The sequence below is a fragment of the Chiloscyllium plagiosum genome, unplaced genomic scaffold (genome assembly GCF_037043375.1).
Source record: "Chiloscyllium plagiosum isolate Xiang-an unplaced genomic scaffold, Cpla_swu_hap1 HiC_scaffold_37, whole genome shotgun sequence".
Lineage (NCBI taxonomy): Eukaryota > Metazoa > Chordata > Chondrichthyes > Orectolobiformes > Hemiscylliidae > Chiloscyllium > Chiloscyllium plagiosum.
The window spans coordinates 21,242,873-21,263,761 of record NW_028270175.1 but is presented as its reverse complement, the minus strand read 5'-3'; the positions used below and the strand labels follow the sequence as shown (position 1 = coordinate 21,263,761).

At 40.4% G+C, this 20,889-nt stretch overlaps 1 protein-coding gene across 4 annotated transcripts in view; it reads left to right on the top strand.

The window, feature by feature from the left end:
• LOC122540343 (matrix remodeling-associated protein 8-like) overlaps positions 1-16,684 on the top strand; it is a 62,452-nt gene extending 45,768 nt beyond the window's left edge. For 2 of the 4 annotated variants that reach the window (XM_043675918.2, XM_087980445.1), the window contains 5 exons: positions 4,509-4,667; positions 6,043-6,073; positions 8,930-9,009; positions 10,553-10,648; positions 11,762-16,684. In XM_043675918.2, coding sequence (XP_043531853.1) covers positions 4,509-4,667; positions 6,043-6,073; positions 8,930-9,009; positions 10,553-10,648; positions 11,762-11,787 — 392 coding nt within the window. In that variant the 3' untranslated portion in view covers positions 11,788-16,684. The remainder of the gene's footprint in view (positions 1-4,508; positions 4,668-6,042; positions 6,074-8,929; positions 9,010-10,552; positions 10,649-11,761) is intronic. The other 2 variants (XM_043675920.2, XM_043675921.2) reach the window with 2 other exon arrangements.
• The last annotated feature ends 4,205 nt before the right edge of the window (positions 16,685-20,889 follow it).

The following is a 20,889-nucleotide window of genomic DNA, read 5'->3' as shown; positions in this document are numbered from 1 at the left end:
ATACTCAGATTTCCTATTGGTAAATTATGGCCCAATATCTGTGATCAACATTTCCAGGAGTTCATGTATTGCAAAAGATGTCTGCAGTTTTTCTATTGTCAGCCCTGTGTTTCATGAATGAATTCTATGCACATCCAGCCAATTGAGTGGGCACTCACAATGACTAAGAACATTGAGCCTATGAAAGGACCTGCATAGTTGATGTGGAACTGAGTCCAGGGTTTACCTGGCCATTCCTACAAATGTGAGGGAGCTACTGGCGGTAATTTCTGCCTTTGTTGGCACTCTGGGCACTGCTTCCACCAATACAGCTATGTTGACATGCAATCTTGGCCACCAGACATAGCTTGTCGCCAGCATCGTCATTTTGGAAACTTCTGGATGACCCTGGTGGAATTCAGCCAGTATCTGGCAGCATCCTTTACTCGGGAGAATCACTCTTGCTCCCCATTATATTATGCCATCCTCTGCTATCATCTGGTCGCACTGGATCCAGAAAGGTTTCAATCCTGGTTGTGATGGCCCTTTTGTTTTTCCCATCACCACCAGCAGTTTTTGCTAGGACTGGATCTTTCTGCATCCAAAATCTGATATTGTCAGCTGTGACAGGAAGTCACATTATGGACCCTTTCAGTGGTGATACCACAGGTAGTGTATCTGCCGGGGGGAGGTAGCTCACTGCGTCCACATTTGCTACTTGGCCTCCTGGTAATTATACTCATTTGGTATCAGAGCCCACTGCTGAATTTGGCCTGAAGCTATGGGTGACCTTGTCCTCTTTAAGTAGACCAACCAGGGTCTATCTACATTTGTAAAGCTATTAGTGAAACTTCTTAACTCCAAATATGACCACCAATATATACAATATTGGTAAGTAAGGTCATTTCGCAGCCTCCAACGCTCCAGGGAAAATATGGGTTGAAAAGTGTGGTGCTGGAAAAGCGCAGCAGGCTAGGCAGCATCCGAGGAGGAGGAGAATCGACGTTTCGAGCATAAGCCCTTCTTCAGGAATGAGATGTGGCTGTGGTAGTGAGTCTGTTTCAAGACGTGGCTGAAGAGCTTCAGGGCAGAGGAGATGACCTGGGGGGTGCAGTGAGAGAGGGACTCACTGAAATCCTTGTGGAGGGAGGAGGAGAGCTTCTTCAAGGTAGGCATCCTTGCAAGAGGATTCGCAGTAGGTTAAGATCAACTAGGAGAAAGTGAGGACTGCAGATGCTGGAGACCAGAGTTGAAAAGTGTGGTGCTGGAAAAGCGCAGCAGGCCAGGCAGCATCCAAGGAACAGGAGAATCGACATTTCGGGCATAAGCCCTTCTTCAGGACTCTTATGCCCAAAATGTCGATTCTCTTGCTCCTCGGATGCTGCCTGGCCTGCTGTGCTTTTCCAGCACCCCACTCTTCAACTCTGGTCTCCAGCATCTGCAGTCCTCACTTTCTCCAGGGAAAATATCCCCAGTCTATCCAGCCTCTCCCTCTAGCTCAAACCCTCCAGTCTTGACAGCATCCTTGCAAATCTTTCTGAACCCTTCCAAATTTTACAACATCCTTCCTGAAGCAGGGAGACCAGAATTGCACGCTGTATCCCAAAATTGGCCTCACCAATGTCGGTAAGCTGCAACATGATCTCCCAACTCCTGTACTCAGTGCACTGACAAATAAAGGCAAGCATACCAAATGCCTTCTTCACTATCCTGTCTACCTGTGACTTTATTTTCAAAGAACTATGAACTAGTTAGAACTTCACTCAGGTAGTCATTTTCTAATCAAGAAATGTTGAGCCAATCTATGTGAATCTTTCTCAACCAATTTTGCCTCATCAAGCTTGGACCAGAGCTTCTTACAGCTATCATTGGTAATGGAACCAGCTGCTTCTCATAAGAGACTGGAACCAAAGTTGTACCCATAATCTTTAAAGCTTCCCCTGTATAAGTTCTCAGTTTAGCCAAGGTCTTATGCAAACTTAAGGTTTGGAGTCCAGAGCAATCCGTGATCACTGAAATGACTGTGCTAGTATTAACTGCTCTTAGAACCGAGTGACCATTTAATTTTGATTTTATTTTGATTGGTTCTGATTTGGATTTTTTTAAGCAATTTAATATTCCAAAGTAGAAGTCGTTGGACTTGCCAAGATGTGGCCTATAAGTTCAATTGCTCAATTTACATCTAGTGAGACTCTTGCTCTCTCAAGTCTGCATACCAGCAGTAATTACAATGGTTTGCCGGCCCGGATCCTGCAGAAAATGTTAAACATTTGGCCATGGCTTGGCTTTGTTTTGGGCTTTTGCTGTGGACATAGAGTCCTTTTATTCAGGGTATGTCCTGAGTGAGGTTATAAAATTGCCTTCACTCAGGTGGTGTTCCCTAAACTCAGTCAAACTGGCGAAGGTGCCCACTTGCATCGGAACACTGTAACTCATATGTTTCACTTGCCACAATGATAAAGCCAGTTGTACTGCCTGTTTGAAGTCCATTTGAGCTTTAGCTTGTAGGTACATTTGCATCATTATATCATTAATCCCACATACCAAGCAGTCTCTCAGCATCTCATTAAGGGTTAAACCAAAATTACGTGCCTCTACCAATCGTCTTAATCTAGTCCAAAATCCCGTTACAGATTTTCCTGGTTCTCAAATTGCTGGGTAAAACAGAGAGCGTCTCAGAATTAGGAGAGGTTTGGTGTCATACTATTCCTTAACCAGATCTGTGAACTCTTGAAAGGTTTAGTATCTAGTGCCTCAGGGAACGTTAGGCCTCTAATAAATGAAAAAGCTCTAGGTCCACAAGCTGTCAGGAGAATTACTCATTGCTTTTCATCTGTCTGGAAAAAATATTGCATTCTTTCCACATGCTAGGCCCCATCTTTGATGGCAGGATTTAATGAGTCAAGCTTCCCAAATGACAGCATGATGCCAGAAATGTTTACCCCAATTGCGAGCAGATTTCTTTTAGAGAATGCTTTTTTGTTGTTGCCATCAAGTAACTTCATAGAGACCAGTATCCTGTCACCTGGTCACCCTTTATTTACACATGGAGAGTCCTTGACACTGATCTCACTCCCTCAGAACCAGTTGTCAGAGTGAACAGAATCTCTGACACTCTTGTTTATATCTGTCAGCCAGAGCTCCTTGATTGGGGCTGGTACAATCAGGGAACTCATATTCTATTACCTCTATGAGGTCACCTGGCCGACATCATTACAATCACTACAGTCTCCAATTAACTAATAGTCTACCTGTTGATTCTTCCTACCAACAAGCATGACCCCACACTATTCTGCATTAAACTCCACCTGTCCAGTTTTTGGCCATAACCTTTCCACTCGCTCATGCGGATTCCTTATGTCATTATCACAACATGCCCTTCACCTATTTTTGCACCACCAGCAAATTTGGATACATCACATCTGTTACCTCCAACAAGTAAATAATATTTGATACATAATTGAAACCCAGGGACTTGTAGCGCTCCATTAATTATTTACAATCTGAAAAGTTCCCATTAATCCCAACTCTTTGACTTCAGTGTAATAACCAGTCCTCAATCTATGTCAATGTATTACCTCCAATTTCATGAGCTCCTGATTTGTGCAGTGAACTTTTAATGTGGCACCTTATGAATGCATTTTGGAAATCCAGATACATGACATCTACCGGTTCCCCTTTATCAGCTTTGCTTATTATGCCCTCAAAGAACTCTTACAAATGTGTTACACATGATATCCCTTCATTTAAACCATGCATTGGGCTTGATTTTGTTAAGCTTTTCTAAATTCCCTACTATTTCTTCCTTACTACGGAACTTTAGTACTTTCCCAACAGCAGATGTTAGACTGTATTTTCCTGCCTTCTGTGTCCCTCCTATCTTGAATGGGAGCTGACCTGCTGAAACACTCTCATAATCCTGCCAGTTCTGGATTTTCAACCAATGCCTCCATTATCTCTGCAGCCACGATCACGATCACGATTCAAGCCTAACTTTCGAGATTTGAACATATATTCTAGGCTAACAGTTCAGTGCATCGTTGAAGACCCCATCTGTTGTCCTATATGACATAACAGATAATATGGTACCGTTGGAGGAAGATCAGAGAAATTTTTTCCAAGTTATCCATGGTCAATATTTAGCACTCAATCAAAGTAGGTCATCTTGTCAATATCAACTTCTTGTTTGCGGGATCTTGGTATTTGAAAATTGGCTGCCTTGCTTCCTAGATTACATCAGTGATTATACTTCCTAAGTACTTCAGTGGCTGCACAGTGCTTTAGGACATTCTGAAGTTGTGCAAGTGTTATTGTAAGTTCTTTCTTTATGTCAACTTACAAACTTATACAGTTGTTTAAAGTAGAGACTTTAATGGTGAAGCCAAGACATGGAGCTGTATTTCACAGCCAAGTTCCAGAGTGAATGGTGATGCTAACAAGAACATCAGGAAATCAACAGTTAGTGGATTCCAAATTATGTATGAGTGACTTTATTTTTGAAGACTGTTTATTTTTTTCTTTGTCTTTAGCAGCTACGTCAGTTGAAGTCCCAAAAGTCGTCAATGTTTTTATTCCAGAGCATTCTTCACATTTCCTTCATCAGTTTGGATACATCCTGGCAATGCTACTGCTTTTGGCTATTCTGATAACCATCATTGCCCTGATTACCCATCGACAAAGAAAAAGAGGTGATGTCTAAAGTTTCTTAATTTTTTTTGTGGTTTTATATTTACCTGCCTTTTACACTCCCCCCGCCCAGAGTCTTCTAGCACACATGATATACAGGTAACAGAGTAGGGAGTTGGAGAAAGACTTGCAATATTGCTGGCTACGAACTAGTCAGTTGCTTGGAGATATGTGGGCAAGATTTGTACAGCTATCTCTTGCCTCTGTTCCTGTGGGGGAGCTGCTATCCTGTGCTTTCCAATTTGCTCATAGGCTGAAGTGTTTGTACTTGTGCATGTGCATTGTTTACTGACATTGCACAGATCCATTTGGTGAAGGATAGAACTGGATTCAATGTTTGTATTGTTTTTGTTTATTTACAGACGAATACAACTCAAGCATAGACATCTTAACCCAACAATGTCAGTTTCTGTTGACATATCTTTTAATAAATCATCAGTTAATGTCCACCACCTACATAACATGTAACACAATTAATATACAACTAACATCTGTATCTTGAAACATAGAATAACAGGGCACAAACTTAAGATTAGAACTAGGACATTCAAAAGTGAAATCAGAAAACACTTCTTCATACAAAGGATCATATAAATCTGCTCTTTAAATGATTGGACATGCTAGGAAACAATTGGGATTTTATAGACTTTCAAGATTGATTTATTTTTGTTAGGTAAGGATTTGGAGTTGAGGTACTGTAATAATATAGAAAATAGGGGTAGGCAGAGGCCATTTGGTTCATTAAGCTTGCTCGACCATTCAACATGATCATGGCTGATTCTCTACATCAACACCATATTCCCACTCTTTCCCATATCCCTTGATAACTTTTGCTTCTAGAGATCTAATGGTTTCTTAAATCTAAATTCTTAAATATCTTTCTTGGCCCCCACAGTGATCGGTGGTAGAGAATTTCCCAAGCTCACCATCTTCTGAATGAAGAAATTTCTCCTCATCTCAGTCCAAAATGGCCTACTGCATATCTTGAGACTATATCTCTTGTTTTGGACCCCCTGCCATCCATGGTATCATCCCTAAATTCAGTCTGCCAACTTCTGTTTGAATTTCATGTGTTTCAATGAGATCCCCTCTCATTCTTTTGTACTCTAGTGATACAGGGTATAGTTGAGCTACTGTCTTCTCATATGACAAATCTGCCATGCCAGGAATTACTTCAGTGAACCCACTGTATGGTTGGTATATCTTTTCTTAAGGTAAAACCAGTCATGATCTAATTGAATGGTGGAGCAGGCTTGACGTGGAACTGACAAAAATCTTCCTGTTTTTATATTCCTAGATTCAGAACCCAGTAAGCAGAGAGCATCTAAGGGATGCATGCGTCCTCTTTAGCTCACTATTGAAATTTCCTTTTTACAGGTCTCCATTACAATGTGAAGACATCTCAACCGTAAGTGTTGACTTATTATTCAACTTCCTCTTACTGCTATCAAGAACAAACTCCTTGAATAACTTGTGATCAGACTGTATACTTACAATATAATCTGAGCAACTAACCAGAGAAACCTTGAATTAAGGTCAAAGACCTCTGGTTAAAGGCCTTCAGCCCTGTAATGCAAGGATCTTGACCATGTGGCCAGCAGTTCTTAAAACTCCTCTTTGCATCCTGGATAGGACAGCCTGTTCTGAGAGAAAACCAAAAGCTGATGCTGCAGACATCTTAACCTGAACAAAACATGCTCTTTGGCAGAAGACTCAAACACTCTGGCTACAGTCGCAATACCCACATGAAAAACCTGTGCAGTGGATTTTATTTACGTGCATTTGCAGATGTGGGTGTTACTAGCACCATTCTTAGGTCCGCTGAATAAAGGTCACTTGCCTAAATAACATTTCATAACACTGTAGCTAACTCTGGGAAGTGCACACATCTGCTCCTATGTCAATTTGAATTTATTTCCTACTCTGGACTTGCAGGCATCAACTTGATATATAGTCATCTGCTCTCTGTCTCTCTCAGGATCAAAGTCTACTGCTTTCAGGCTCCCATTTATTTATGTCTCTGTCCCAGCTTTTGATCACCTTGCTCCTCTTTCTCAGGTTCCAATTCTCATTTCTCAGACTTCCAAACTCCAGATTCTCAATTTCAGGTTGCTAATCTTCCTGCTCTTATCTCTTGGGTTCGCAGTCTTTCATGCCCTTGCTAAGGCTGCAGTATCCTATTCTTCTGTCTGAAATCATTTTAAAAATTAGTCAGTGAGATGTGGGCATTGCTGGATTGTCCAGAATTTATTGCCCTTTCCTAGTTGCCCTTGAGAAGGTCATAGTGAACTGCCTTCTTGAATCACTAAAGTATATGCGCTGATGTTAGACCCACAATCCCATTAAGGATTGTGTTCCAGGAGTTTGATCCAGTGATATGTGATGGTGATCTGTTTCCAAGTCAGGATGGTGAATGACTTGGAGAGAACTTACAGGTGGTGGTGGTCCCATGTATCTGCTGCCCTTGTCCTTCTATATAAAAGTGGATTTGGAAGGTGCTGTCTAAAGATCCTTCTGAATTTCTTAAGTTAATCTTGAAGATAATGGAAGTGGAAGATTTGCCAGGCCATGAGGTTACAGATTGTGTTGGGAGTACAATTCTGCTGCTGATGGCCAATGGAGGTACATGGGTACACAGTTTTGAGTTGATTTTGATTTGATTTATTATTGTCAAATCTATGGAGATACAGTGAAAAATATTGTTTACTGTGTTACCTAGGTAAATCATATCTTACATAAGTATGTCAGGGTAATAGAAAAGAATGCGGAATATAGTTGCTAAATCTTTTCAAAGTCAATCCCATTTAGCATTGTGATAATGCTACATAATACAATCTAATGTATTCTGAACATGATAGACTTTGTCTCCATAAGGACTGTGCAGTGGTTAGTCTTATCAATATTGTCATGGGTAGATGCATTTGCAGCAGTCAGATCAGCAAAGATGATATGAAGTGTGTTTGCTCCATTTGTTGGTTCCTTCACCACCTGCCTTAGATCCAGTCCAACACCAATGTCCTTTAAGACCAGCTCGATCAATAGTGGTGGTTCTGAGCCATCTTGATGGACATTTAAATCCTCACCTAGAGTATATTCTGTTCCTTTGTCCCCTGTATGCTTCTTCCAGAAGTCATTTGACATTGGGGCATGGTTTGGTGGTGTACTGTATGAGGAGGTTTCCTTATCAATGTTTGACCTAATATCACAAGATTTCATGAGATCCAGAGGCCACCTCCCTCCTGACTGAATATCACTGTGCCACACCTCTGCCACCTGCTGGTAGGACAGGCCATACTCAGGGATGATGATGGTGGTATCTCGGATTTTGTCTGTAAGGTATGATTTCATGAGGATGACTTATATGAGGCTTTTTTTGACTAGTCTGTAAGCAAGGTTTTCCAGTTTTGGCAGTAGCTCCCAGATAAAAAGAACTTAAAAGGATCGATGGGGCTGTGGTTGACGCTGTCACTTCTGGTGCCTAGGTTGATGTCAGGAGTCATGTGTAGGCCAGACCAATAAGGACAACAGTTTCCTCCCCTTAATTAGTGAACAAGATCGGTTTATCTGACAAGCAACAGTAGTTTATAGTCATCATTAGACTTCTTATTTCCAGATTTTTGAAAAAAATTGAATTCAGATTCCACTATCTGTCATGTTGGGATTCACATCCAGGTCCCCAGAACATTACTTGGATCTCTGGATTACTCCTCAAGCGATAGTACCACTTTGTCTTTGCTTCTCCCACTGATCTCCTGTATCCCTTTCTCATGCTGCTGCTCAACTGCTCTGTATCTTAGGCTCCCTGTCTTCTGCTCCCTTATGTCAAGCTTATGCTTTTCCCTCTCAAGCTCCCTAACCATGTTCTCCCTCTCTCAGACTCCCACAATTGTGCACCCCTTTTTAATACTGCTTGTCTCCTGCATTCCTCTTTGAAGTTTGTGATCTCCTGATCCTTTTTGCTTTTGATGCTTTGCTTTCTTCCTGTGTGCATTAGTCCTTGTTAAAGTCAGCTGTTTGGGAGCCTGGTTTACAGAAAGACCAGCTTAAAGAAACAACAAATTGTCCTGATTTTTGTGGTAGTTAGGTATTATATTTCTGTTTCCTAATATGCAGAAATATGGGTGGTAATTTTGTTTGAATTTTAGGCAGAGGTCTACACTGGAACAACTAACTTTTCTGCAATTTAGAGAGAAATAAATATAAATAAGGATTGTTCTTGGAGCTTCACTAACTGCTAAGGTCATTTTGTCTCTTAAACCAACAGAAGAACAGATGTTACTCTCAACGATTTTGTGATTGACACAACCGACCTGAGACTGAATAAAAATGACAGAATGAAACCAGGTATGTGTGACATTGCTAAAATGTTCTAGCTAAAAGGTACACTTAAATTTTGCTTTCTTTTTTCACCCATGCCTGGTTCTAATCTCCTAATGAGAATAAAGTGATCCCAGACAGGAATAGACCAGCTACTCCATCATGCCTGTTCTACACAATAATGATGTCTTAATCATCATGATTCACAATAATTCCTCACCCATAACAGCCCTATGATTTCTTCAGAGACAGAGAAACAAAAATACAACCTAAGGCCAATTTGATGGTGTTGTGAAGATGGAATGAAGAGGGTGGAATCAGGAAAATTCATCTCTAACCTCCTATAGTGTGGAGAGGGTTTATACTGATTATTATTTATATTGATTCGTAATCCACTTGCTCTTCAAATGCTGTGTTCTCTGCCCTAGCAAACAAAAACTGGTCTAGCTCTCACTTTGAAGACACAAATGAATCAGTACTCACGTTCCCCTTGAATTAATTGACAGCATTTTACTTGCCTTCATTATCACTTGCTGCATCTGCATGTATACTTTGTACCAAGATACCCAGATCTCTCTATACCACAAAATTCTACAGTATCTCTCCATTTAAATGGACTGGTTCACATTTCCCATATTAGATTTCAAGGTTTATTTTCTTACAATTCCTGTTCTAAACCTTTGAAATATGCTGAAGAACAGTTTCATTGGATATAAGTACTTCATTTAAATTGTCATTCTTCTGGTATGAACTGAAATGTATCAGTTGGAGACTGTATTACAAGCACCTATGACTTACTGGTGTATTGGGAGAAAATGGAACAGTGTGTTTAATTATTTGTTGTTCCAGTAAATATCCAATACAGACGCAATAGTTCGAATAGCCACTCATTCTGTCAATTTATCTAATTTGCTGTCAGTTGGATGCACGAGTCACAATAACCTAACTCAACTCCTAAGTACGCTCTTACTTTCAAACTGCAGATGGTGATCAGGAACTGAAGCTAATTCCCCCTTAAGCTCCATATGACTTAAATAATATACCCTAAACCCAGCCCAACCCAGCTCAGGCTGAAATCATATAAAGGTACAGATCAGGGATTATACATTGGATCTTCAATGGGTCAGTGCTACAACAGGTGGTGCATTAACAGACTGAGTCATCAAGGGAAGTGGACACACTGACACCTAAAGTAAAATTACTGTTTTAATCTCTGGACCAGTGATCATTTAAATATATTGATGACAATCCCAGTATTCAGAACTCTGTTGATTAACCTGTTTGTTCAACAGGACAGTCAAGAATTAGATGATCTGATTATACTGGTAGGAGCACATCCTATGTTATATCACTGAAGATCTGTGTGTCATTTCCTAAACAGGAAACTATATCATTTCCTGCAGTAGTCACAACTTTAGAGGCATGAGATGGGCAAGGCGTCCAATAACGGGATGGCAGGTGTTTGGGGGCGTGGGGGGGGGGTAGTTGAGGGCATGTGGAAGGGTAAATGCGGCTGACTTGAACATTTATGCTTGTTGCAGTATGATAATAATGCAGTTTTTATTTCTAGCAGACTACAAGAACAACATACTAAAGGAAAAGGCTGCAATGTCCCAACAGAAAGTGGAACTGCTCAGGGATATCCCCCCAAAGAACTTAGATAGAGGTACACTGGGGCTTTTCATACTTTTTAGAAATATTCTCATTATTCTTATCTTTTCGTTTTTCTCAGTCCTATTGTTACTTAGCAGTAATCAACCGTGTGTTCAGTGGTGAGATGTGAATATGAAACTCATTGAGATGAAAGGCCTAATTCTGTACCTATATCTTATGTGAGCAAATTTTTGAAACTTCCACCATGGCAAAGGACCCCATCCCATTCTCACCCTGATGTAATTTGTGGCAGGGAATATGGTCCTGCTGCCAATTGTTGCCTTTAAGTAGACAATTATTGTTTACTAGAGAGCTTTATAGCACCTCCACTTTTGCCATTTGCCTTGCAGCATTAGTGTGGGGGGGGGGGGGGGGGGGAGGGTTCATTATGTAAGGAACATGACAAGCAAATCTATAAAAGGTTGCTTGTGGGCTTCCAAACAGTGCATAATTAATTGTCAGGAAGGAGGGACATGCTGAGGGCAAAACCTCTGGTAAATACCAGCTGCAGCAGAAAGTGGCTCTTAAGTGGCCATCAGATGCCTGATGCCAACCCATGCTAGTAAAATACTAACAGAAATGCATGCTAGTAAAATACTAACAGAAATGCTAAGACAAAAAGTATGTCACTCCCCTATTCCAACACCTGTCGTAATGATGAACTTGTGTTCTGTGTCTGTGATTCCCCCACACCTAGGTTGGGAATCTGTGGGCTTGATTTTATGGAATACACTGTATTCTGGTATAATGCGACAGTTGCATTCCTCTGCAACCTCATACTATAGAACATTGTGCTATGGAAAGTTCAGTAGAAAGTTTGCATTATCCAAACAGTGTCCATAATTTGTCAGTCGCGTTATAGTTAATTTGTATTGACAAAGCAGTTATACCAGAACGACTTCTATATCAATCCCCACTCTCAACCCTGAATTTTGGCTCATCAACAACTACATTTGACAATAAGTGACTAGAGACCAAGGTACTCAAAGTCAACTCAGTGCCACAGCATAAAGAGGAATGGCTGCTACCAAATGTTTCTCTAATAATTAATCATTACAGTTAGCAAATGCTGTTTGTACCAATTTAAATAAGGCTCATTATTAACTACTTTGATTTATTTCCTTAGATTTTGAGAAGCAATATTGGAAATAAGGAGAATGTTGCTGCTGGCTGGATCCAGAAGCTGATCAGTGAAGGGTCTATATGAGAAAATCAGTTGCCTTTTATTAATATCTTTCAATAATACAGCGCTTAATAAACGTATACATATCAGTGGTATTGTCACAAACATATCTCAGATTGATGCAGCAAATTTTGCAGAACTACAACCTCAGACTGCCTTATTGGGAACCTTCATTTATCTGACATGTCTGTCATTCCTTGATGAGGGGACAGGCACCAGTAGCAATATGCATAAGCATCATTAGTCAGAGCGGATCAGTGAATTTCATGGCTGGCTGTAGATGATCACATGATGTTAGCTGCAGAGTGGGTGGAGATTCTAGGAATGCAAGAATGCAAGGGTAAATGCCACTCCTTTAAAAGTAATTGGCTATGGTGTTACTCAAAGGAATGACCATCAAAATTCAATGAAACATAACTTGTAAAACAAGGCTCCACAAAAACTTCCAGTTACTTTCCAGCCAAGACCAACAGGAAAACTGAGCAATTTGACAGCTTGAAACTAACATCATTGTGGATCACCTGTCTGCAACTGCAATTCATCAGCTTTGCTTACCATCTCCAATTTCACAATGTCTCTCCTTCCAGCTCCAATCTGAGTTGTCTCCTTTCCTTCAATATGTCTATCTTCAGTTCCTCAGTTTCTGTCCTTCCACCTCCAGTTCACCACTGTTATTCCTCCAATTCCTGTATGTCGTCCCATCTAAACTCTAGACTCACAGTTTATCTATCCCTCCATCTCCAACCCCTTAGCCCATATCCCTCAATCTGCAATCCTCAGTTTTTTTTGTCTTGCTGTCCCTATTTCCACAAATACAACTTCCTGTGTCTCTAATCCTTCGATCCTCTAGCTATCCTATGTAGCACTTTATATCTTCAGTCCTATATGGTTAATCTTCCAGTTTGTCTATCATTGTGTTCCTTCTGCTATTCCCAACTCCTCTTGACCAACAGTTTATCTTTATAAAGGTGAATTGTGTCTTAGGAATTAGAATTCAATGAACAAGTCTAGGAAGTGAAGATTTCCATGGATATTCTGTGAATAATTTATAATACATGCTGCATGAAACAACTACTTCCCCAAAGTAATTCAAAACTGCAACAATTTTGATAATCAACGCACAGAGAACAGCAATTATTCTAAACAGTGATGTTATACAAGCTTTTCAAGTATGTGACAATTGTTCAATCTATTTGTCTTTTTTAATAAAACGCTGCAATTTCACAAGTCATATCCCATCTCTCTGGCACCTACTCAGTCCATAGAGTTACTGAGACAGTATCCAGGTGTTTTTGCCTGCACTACATTTTCTCACTTGATTTTCTTTGCACATGATTGTGTCATCATATAGATCACTTATGCTGGCCTGTGATCAGTAGGATTTAGCCTTGAATAACTTTCACTGACCTAGCTTCATTAGAGTTCAGCACTGATGCCAGGGATAAGCCTGAGATAACTGCTGCTGGCCTGGGAATAACATGACAGGTCAGTAACCAGCAGCAAGCCCTATACCTATACATAATGTGTGGCTTCAACTGCGACATAAATAATAATGGTGATAATGTGGCAGACTGGATGGGTTTTCCCAATCCAAGTATAACCACAAAATCAATTCCAATTTTATTGCAAAAATATTAATCAGCTGGCCTTTTATTTAGTTGAACTCTCTAGTCAGGCCAGCATCAAGAATAAGACAAGTTAGAGAGAGGTTCTGTAAAATGAAAAATAATTTAGTTGACACCAAGTTGGCCATTTTTTTATAGACTGAGGATTGTAGAAGGAAGCAGGAAAGATGAAGAAAGAATTTCACAGTTTGAGGGCTAAGGGAATAATGAGTTTGAGTAGGAAATAGAATGATAGAATTTGATTTTAACATAGTGTGAGCTATAGGAGGGAAATAGGAAGTGTAACTAGCTCTCCATCGATCCATGTTTTGTCCATCACTGTTTAAACTATTTGTTCTATCTAATGATATTTAGTACTAGAATTATCCCAAATGCACACAATCAGGAAATCAACAAAATTTCAGTGTTGCTACTGGTGCCATCCCCTCCCTGACTATATTGACTGCAGGTATTTTTGCAGGCTAGGTACATGTGAAAGTGTTGACCAAGGAGATCTATAGTGAGTTGGCAGCACAAAGGCCTCTGATACTTGAACCAAACAAAGTCCACTCATTTTGTTGTGGAAGTTCTATTTGTGCTAACTTGCTGGATAATCTAATTCCATTATGATATTATCTTCAGTCTCTGACCTGCAGGTGCACCCAGCAAGTTTCATAATTTTAATAAAAAATATTGTTATCATTGTGTAAACTTTAGTTATTGGAAATAATGTTAAAGCTTAATTTGTCAGAGTATAATAAACTTTCTTCTCTGAGCCAAGAAGGATAGACTTGCAAACCACAATCTTCAGTAACAACATATCCCTTTCAAATCTGCATGTGTTTGTCATTATGTTGAAATACCAATTCAAAATCAGACAAAAAGACAGAATTTAGGAAGAATGAAGAGTGGAAGTGGAGCAGGTAAAAGCAAAATTCCAGAATGCAAGCTGAGGTTATAGTGCAAGGATAAGCACAAGTTTAAAACATGTAATTTAAGTATGATAGGGAGTAAATATTTGGCTTTGAATCGAATCAAGTCAGTGCAGCTGCTGGAATTGGACTGTTTTTAGGAGGATAAGACTACCATAATACGGGAGTGGCCATAATACAGAAAGTATAGGCTTTGGGATTAACCCAATGCAGGAGTTGGGGAAGTGAGTTGGGATTGAGATTAGCCTTTGCAATGTTAGGATTGATCCACTGCAAGAATCATTATTGACTCAAGGGTAAAAGTAGAACAGGGGTTGAGGCAAAAGCAAGAATTTGTATTTGCATAGCATCTTTCAACTTAGGAAGACATTGAAATGCTTAACAGGACTGATGTAAAATAAAATTTCTGACCAAGGCACACAAGGAGATATTAAGGTGACCAAAAGCTTGGTGGTTACCCAAAGGTAGATTTTGAACAGTACGTTAAATGAAGGACAGAGAAGCTTCAGGATGGCACTGACAGGCTTAGGACCTAGGAAACTAGGCCAGTGGTGGAATGATTAAAATCCTGATTGCACAATGGCCAGAATTGGAGGAATACAGATCTGAAGTCTGTAGGGCTGGAGGTGGTTACAGAAAGGGCATTACTATGGAAAAACTTGAAAATAAGTATACAAATTTTAAAATTGAGGTATTGCTGCAATAAGGTAAGAATTTGGATACAGCAGAACATTTTTGGATGAACTGAATTTGAAAAGGGAATACAGTGGGTAAATGGCCAGGAGTGCATTAGGATAGTTGAATCTGGAAGTCACTAAGGTATGCTTGAGGTTACATCAGTAGACCGGCTGGATCAGAGGTGTAGACAGGTGCTGTTACAGTGGTTAGTGAAAGCAGTGCAGAAATCATTAGAGCAATGCACAGTTTGGGGTTGAGTGAGCATGGGACCGATGTTTATATTGGCATATATCAAATGAAAGTTGAACCTTCATTTACCAATGTGAAAATTCACTGAAAACATTAAAACATAATGACATCTTCATGTTGCAAATATGGGAATGAACAGAAAAGTGAACTTTTATTTCTAAAATTACAGTTCTAGTGTCCAGTTTATCAGTTTACAAAATTCTGAATGTATTGCTCAAACATGGCCTGGGAGGGGGGGAGCAAAAAACTCATAAAATCTTCAAGCATGAGACAGGTCATTTTCTGAACATTCTAACCACCCCAGTAGTGTAGGGGAGACAGGTGTTAAAACATCAGATTGGAAAACTAACCATTTCCTTTTAAATTGCATATATTGGGACACGGACAACGCTTTCAGATGTGGCAAATGGCACTGTAATAGTTACCCAAAGTCATGGTCTGATAACTTTGATAGCACCTACACTTTTCATTATTAGCAAAGAGGAAGCATAATCTGTGGGATTCTGCTAGTTGATTCAAGTGGAGTTGTGGACATTCCAAAGTAACCAACCCTTTTAGCATTCCTTGTGTAATAGCCTGGACCCTCAAAGGTGCTTTCTCCCTCCTTAAACCCCACTTGGAAGCCACAAACCCGCATCACACCTCATCTTGATAAACAGCTTGTCCACTGCCCTCTTAACCACCAACCTCTCCCTCACTTAATATTTGGGTCAAAATTCTACACAGTAAAAAGTAGAATTATTAAAAGTGTAATGCACATATGAGACCTGCAGAGAGGAGGGGAACAGACTAAGGTTGATGTAATGATTTCCCACAAAGGCTTAAAAACTCAAAAGTGTTTTTTTTAAAGCAGCGAAAGACGGATAAGTCAGAATAATGCAGTTTGCAGTAGTCCTGTGTTCCTAGTCTTTAGAAGATTGAGTCTGTTGCTTGGTTGTTGACCCTTTTCTATTACTTAATTCAAAATTACATTAATTTTTGGCACATCAGGAAATTATTTTATAAATATATATATAGGTGTCTGACATGTGTTGCTGTTTCTGTTTTCAATACTTTACCTCTTTTGCATTAAAGCATTAGATCTGCTTTGTTGTCTAACCAGTGCAGCGATCAGTGTGACACAAGCTATGGTGTGTAAACACACATCACTGCAATAGGACTTGCATTCTTATGTAACAGTCCCATGCAAATGATTCCCTTTAAGACTGTGTAGTATGAATTTAAAAATGTTGATGATTAGTGCCTGCTCACTAGCCAATCAAATCACATTATTATTCTTACATGCTTATCTTAAGTGTATTATAGGGTATACAGTCTCTGTGTATACTAGCTTGATACAGTTCTACAGTACTCTGTTAAATGAGCAAATGTTCATGAATTCAAATAAAGACAACATGCCTCGCTTTGTCTCATTTATTAAGTATTTGTTTCCATGGCAGTCATGTCTTCTGCATAGCAGAAATATATGTTTTTCACTCAAAATTAATTCAGAAATCACAACATAGGTACAAGAGGCATTTCAGTCCCTTGTGTCTGTGTAATGGTATATTTCATTCAGAGAGTCTGGGTTGCTATGACAGTTTTTTTTTACAAGAATATTGTAGTTTGGAGCACTGTATCGTGATGGTAGAGGTTCCTCAGTTCTTTCGATCATGTAGTTGATCAGAAATTGCTCCTGCTTTTGGCATGTGTTGGAAGCATTTAAGACAATAAGACTTATGAGGGACAGAATGTACTTGTATTTGGAAAAGCAAGGACTGATTAGGGATATTCAACATGGCTTTGTGCATGGGAAATCATGCCTCACATACTTGATTGAGCGTTTTGAAGAGAAACAAAACGCGATCTATATGGACTTCAGTAAGGCGTTCAACAAAGTTCCCAATGGGAGACAGGTTAGCAAGGTTAGATCTCATGGAATACAGGGAGAACTAGCCATTTGGATACAGAACCAGCTCAAAGGTAGAAGACAGAGGGGCATGGTGGAGGGTTGCTTTTCAGACTGGAGCCCTGTGACCAGTGGAGTGCCACAAGGATTGGTGCTGGGTCCACTATTTTTCATCATTTACATAAATGATTTGGATGTGAGCATAAGAGGTATAGTTAGTAAGAGTGCAGATTACACCAAAATTGGTGGTGTAGTGGACAGTGAAGAAGGTTACCTAAGATTACTATGGGATATTGATCAAATGGGCTGAGAAGTGGCAGATGGAGTTTAATTTAGATAAATGTGAGGTGCTGCATTTTGGGAAAGCAAATTTTAGCAGGACTTATAAATTTAATGGTAAGGTCCTAGGGAGTGTTGCTGAACGGAGAGATCTTGGAGTGCAGGTTCATAGCTCCTTGAAAGTGGAGTCACAGGTAGATAGGATGTGAAGAAAGCATTTGGTATGCTTTCCTTTATTGGTCAGAGTATTGAGTACAGGAGTTGGGAGGTCATATTGCAGCTGTACAGGACATTGGTGCGGCCACTTTGTGGGTGGCACAGTGGTGCCTCACAGCGCCAGAGACCCGGGTTCAATTCCCACCTCAGGCGACTGACTGTGTGGAGTTTGCACATTCTCCCCGTGTCTGCGTGGGTTTTCTTCAGGTGCTCCGGCTTCCTCCCACAGTCCAAAGATGTGCAGGTCAGGTGAATTGGCCATGCTAAATTGCCCGTAGTGTTAGGTTAGGGGTATGGGTGGGTTGCACTTCGGCGGGTCAGTGTGGACTTGTTGGGCCAAAGGACCTGTTTCCACACTGTAAGTAATCTAATCTAATATTTAGTGCAATTCTGGTCTCCTTCCTATTGGAAAGATGTGAAACTTGAAAGGGTTCAGAAAAGATTTACAAGGAAGTTGCCAGGGTTGGATGATTTCAGCTATAGTGGAGAGGGTGAATAGGCTGGGACTGTTTTCCTTGGAGCGTCGAATGCTGAGGAGTTACCTTATAGAAGTTTATAAAATCATGAGCATGGATAGGATAAATAGACAAAGTCTTTTCCCTGGGGTGGGGAGTCCAGAATTAGAGGACATAGGTCTAGGGTGAGAGGGGCAAGATATAAAAGAGACCTAATGGGTAACTTTTTCATGCAGAGGGTGGACATGTATGGAATGAGCTGCCAGAGGAAGTGGTGGAGGCTAGTACAATTACAACATTTAAAAGTCATCTGAATGGGTATATGAATAGGAAGGGTTTGGAGGGACATGGGCTGGGTGCTGGCAGGTGGGACTAGTTTGGGTTGGGATATCAGGTCGGCATGGACGGGTTGGACTGCAGGGTCTTTCTATGATGTACATCTCTATGACATTAGAGCAGAAGGAGGCCATTCATTCCACTGAGTCGGCTCTGACATTCAATGAGATCGTGGTAATGGTAGGTGTCGGCCATTCATTCCACTGAGTCGGCTCTGACATTCAATGAGATCGTGGTAATGGTAGGTGTCTTTTCCCTTGGATGGGGATTTCAAGACCGGGGGCATGTTTTTAAGATGCGATGAGAGGGGTTTAGAAAAGACATGAAGGGCAAATTCTTTTACAGAGTGGTTTGCATGTGGAATAAACTTGGGGAAGTGGTGAATGCAGGCATAGTTACAACGTTTAAAAGACAGTTACATAAGTACATGAATAGGAAAGATTTGGAGTGAAATGGGCCAGGTGCAGGCAGGTGGGACTAGTTTAGTTTGGGATACTGGTTGGACCAAAGGGTCTGTTTCCATGCTGACATCCCAAACTCCACGTTCTTGCCCTATCCAGATATTCTTTGGTCTGCTTACCAATTAGAAGTGTCTTATCTCTGCCTTGAATATACAGTCATGATTTGCAGATACAGAGGATTTACTGTATATTCAAAGTTAAAAATCAGACAACACCAGGTTATAGTCCAACAGGTTTAATTGGAAGCACACTAGCTTTCGGAGCGACGCTCCTTCATCAGGTGATTGTCTGATGAATCACCTGATGAAGGAGCGTCGTGCGAAAGCTCGTGTGCTTCCAGTTAAACCTGTTGGACTATAACCTGGTGTTGTGTGATTTTTAACTTTGAATATACAGTAAATTCTCTGTATCTGCAAAATCATGAATCCCGATTCTCCTATCAATGATTTTCAAACTTATTTTTAAATGAGCACTATACACATGAATTTTATCATTTGCAGGGGTTCTCAGGAACGTAACTGTCATGGATATGGATACATGACTTAATAACCCAGCCTTAACAACCCTCTGTGGTAAAGAATTCCACAGATTCACAAATCTCAGAGAGAAAATTTCTCCTCATCACCTTAAATGGGTGACCCTGAGGTTATGTCCTCCTATCTGCTTGGTCACATTGTGCATTTCTAAATGCTGTGCTAGCACATCCTTTATAGACTGTAACATTTTCCCAATAAGTGATGTTAAGCTAACTGGCTTATAGTTTTTGTTTTTCAATCCTCTGGAACTTCTGCAGAATCTAAGGATTCAAGGAAAATTACATCAGTCATCCACTTTCTCTGTACCTTCTTCCTCTAATATTGTAAGGTGGACGGATCCCAGTAAATCTGAGAGACTTATTGGTCTTTAGCTCCATTAGTTTCCCGAGCACTTTTTTGCATCGTTATACAGCACAGAAATATACCCTTCAGCCCAACTAATCTGTACTGACTAGGCATCTCAATCAGACCTAGTTCCATTTGCCAACATTTGGCCCTGTAAGCCCTTCTTATTTATATACCCATCCACTTGCCTTTCAAATGTTGTAATTGTTCCTGCCTACACTAGCATACATGCATCAACCTCTGCACGAAAAAGCTATCTCTCAGGTCCTTTTAAAATCTTTCCCCTCTTACCTTACACCTATGCCCTCTAGTTTTGGACTCCCCGACCCTGGGAAAGAGACCTTGGGTATTCACCCTATCCACTGCCCCTCGTAATTTTATAAACCTCTATAAGGTCACCCTTCAGTCCTGGCGATTGTAAGAACTGCAGATGTGGAGATCAGACTGGATAAAGAGTGGAGCTAGAAAAAGCACAGCAGGTCAAGCAACATCAGAGGAGGAGATGAGTCAACATTTAAAGTTGGAACCTTTTATTATGACTGGAGAAGGGGGCTGTGAAATAAATGGAGAGGGGTGGGGCTGGCAATAGTTGGATGCAAGTAGGAGGTCCAGTCCTGCCAACATGCTTGTAAATCTTTGCTGCATCCTTTCAAGTCAAACAACATCTTAACTATTGTAGGGAGATCAGAATTGACACAGTATTCCATAAGTAGCCTCACCATTATCCTGTAAAGCTGACACAGGATATTCCAACTCCTATATTCAATGCACTGACCAATGAAGGCAAGTGTGCCAAATACCTTCTTTATCACCCTATCTATCTGTAACTCCACTTTGAAGGAACTATGCACCCGCACCCCAAGGCCCTATCATTAACTGTATAAGTCCTGCCCTGGTTTGCCCAACCAAATGCAACACCTCACATTTGTTCTAGTGAAAGTTATTATACTTTATTTCTCCTCCTTTTGCCTCTTGAATATTTGGTAATTTTGGGATGCTATTTGTGTCTTCTACTGTGAAGACTGATGCAAAATATTCATTTAACTCTTCTGCTGTTTCATGGGTCACCATTATTATTTCCCGTAGCCTCGT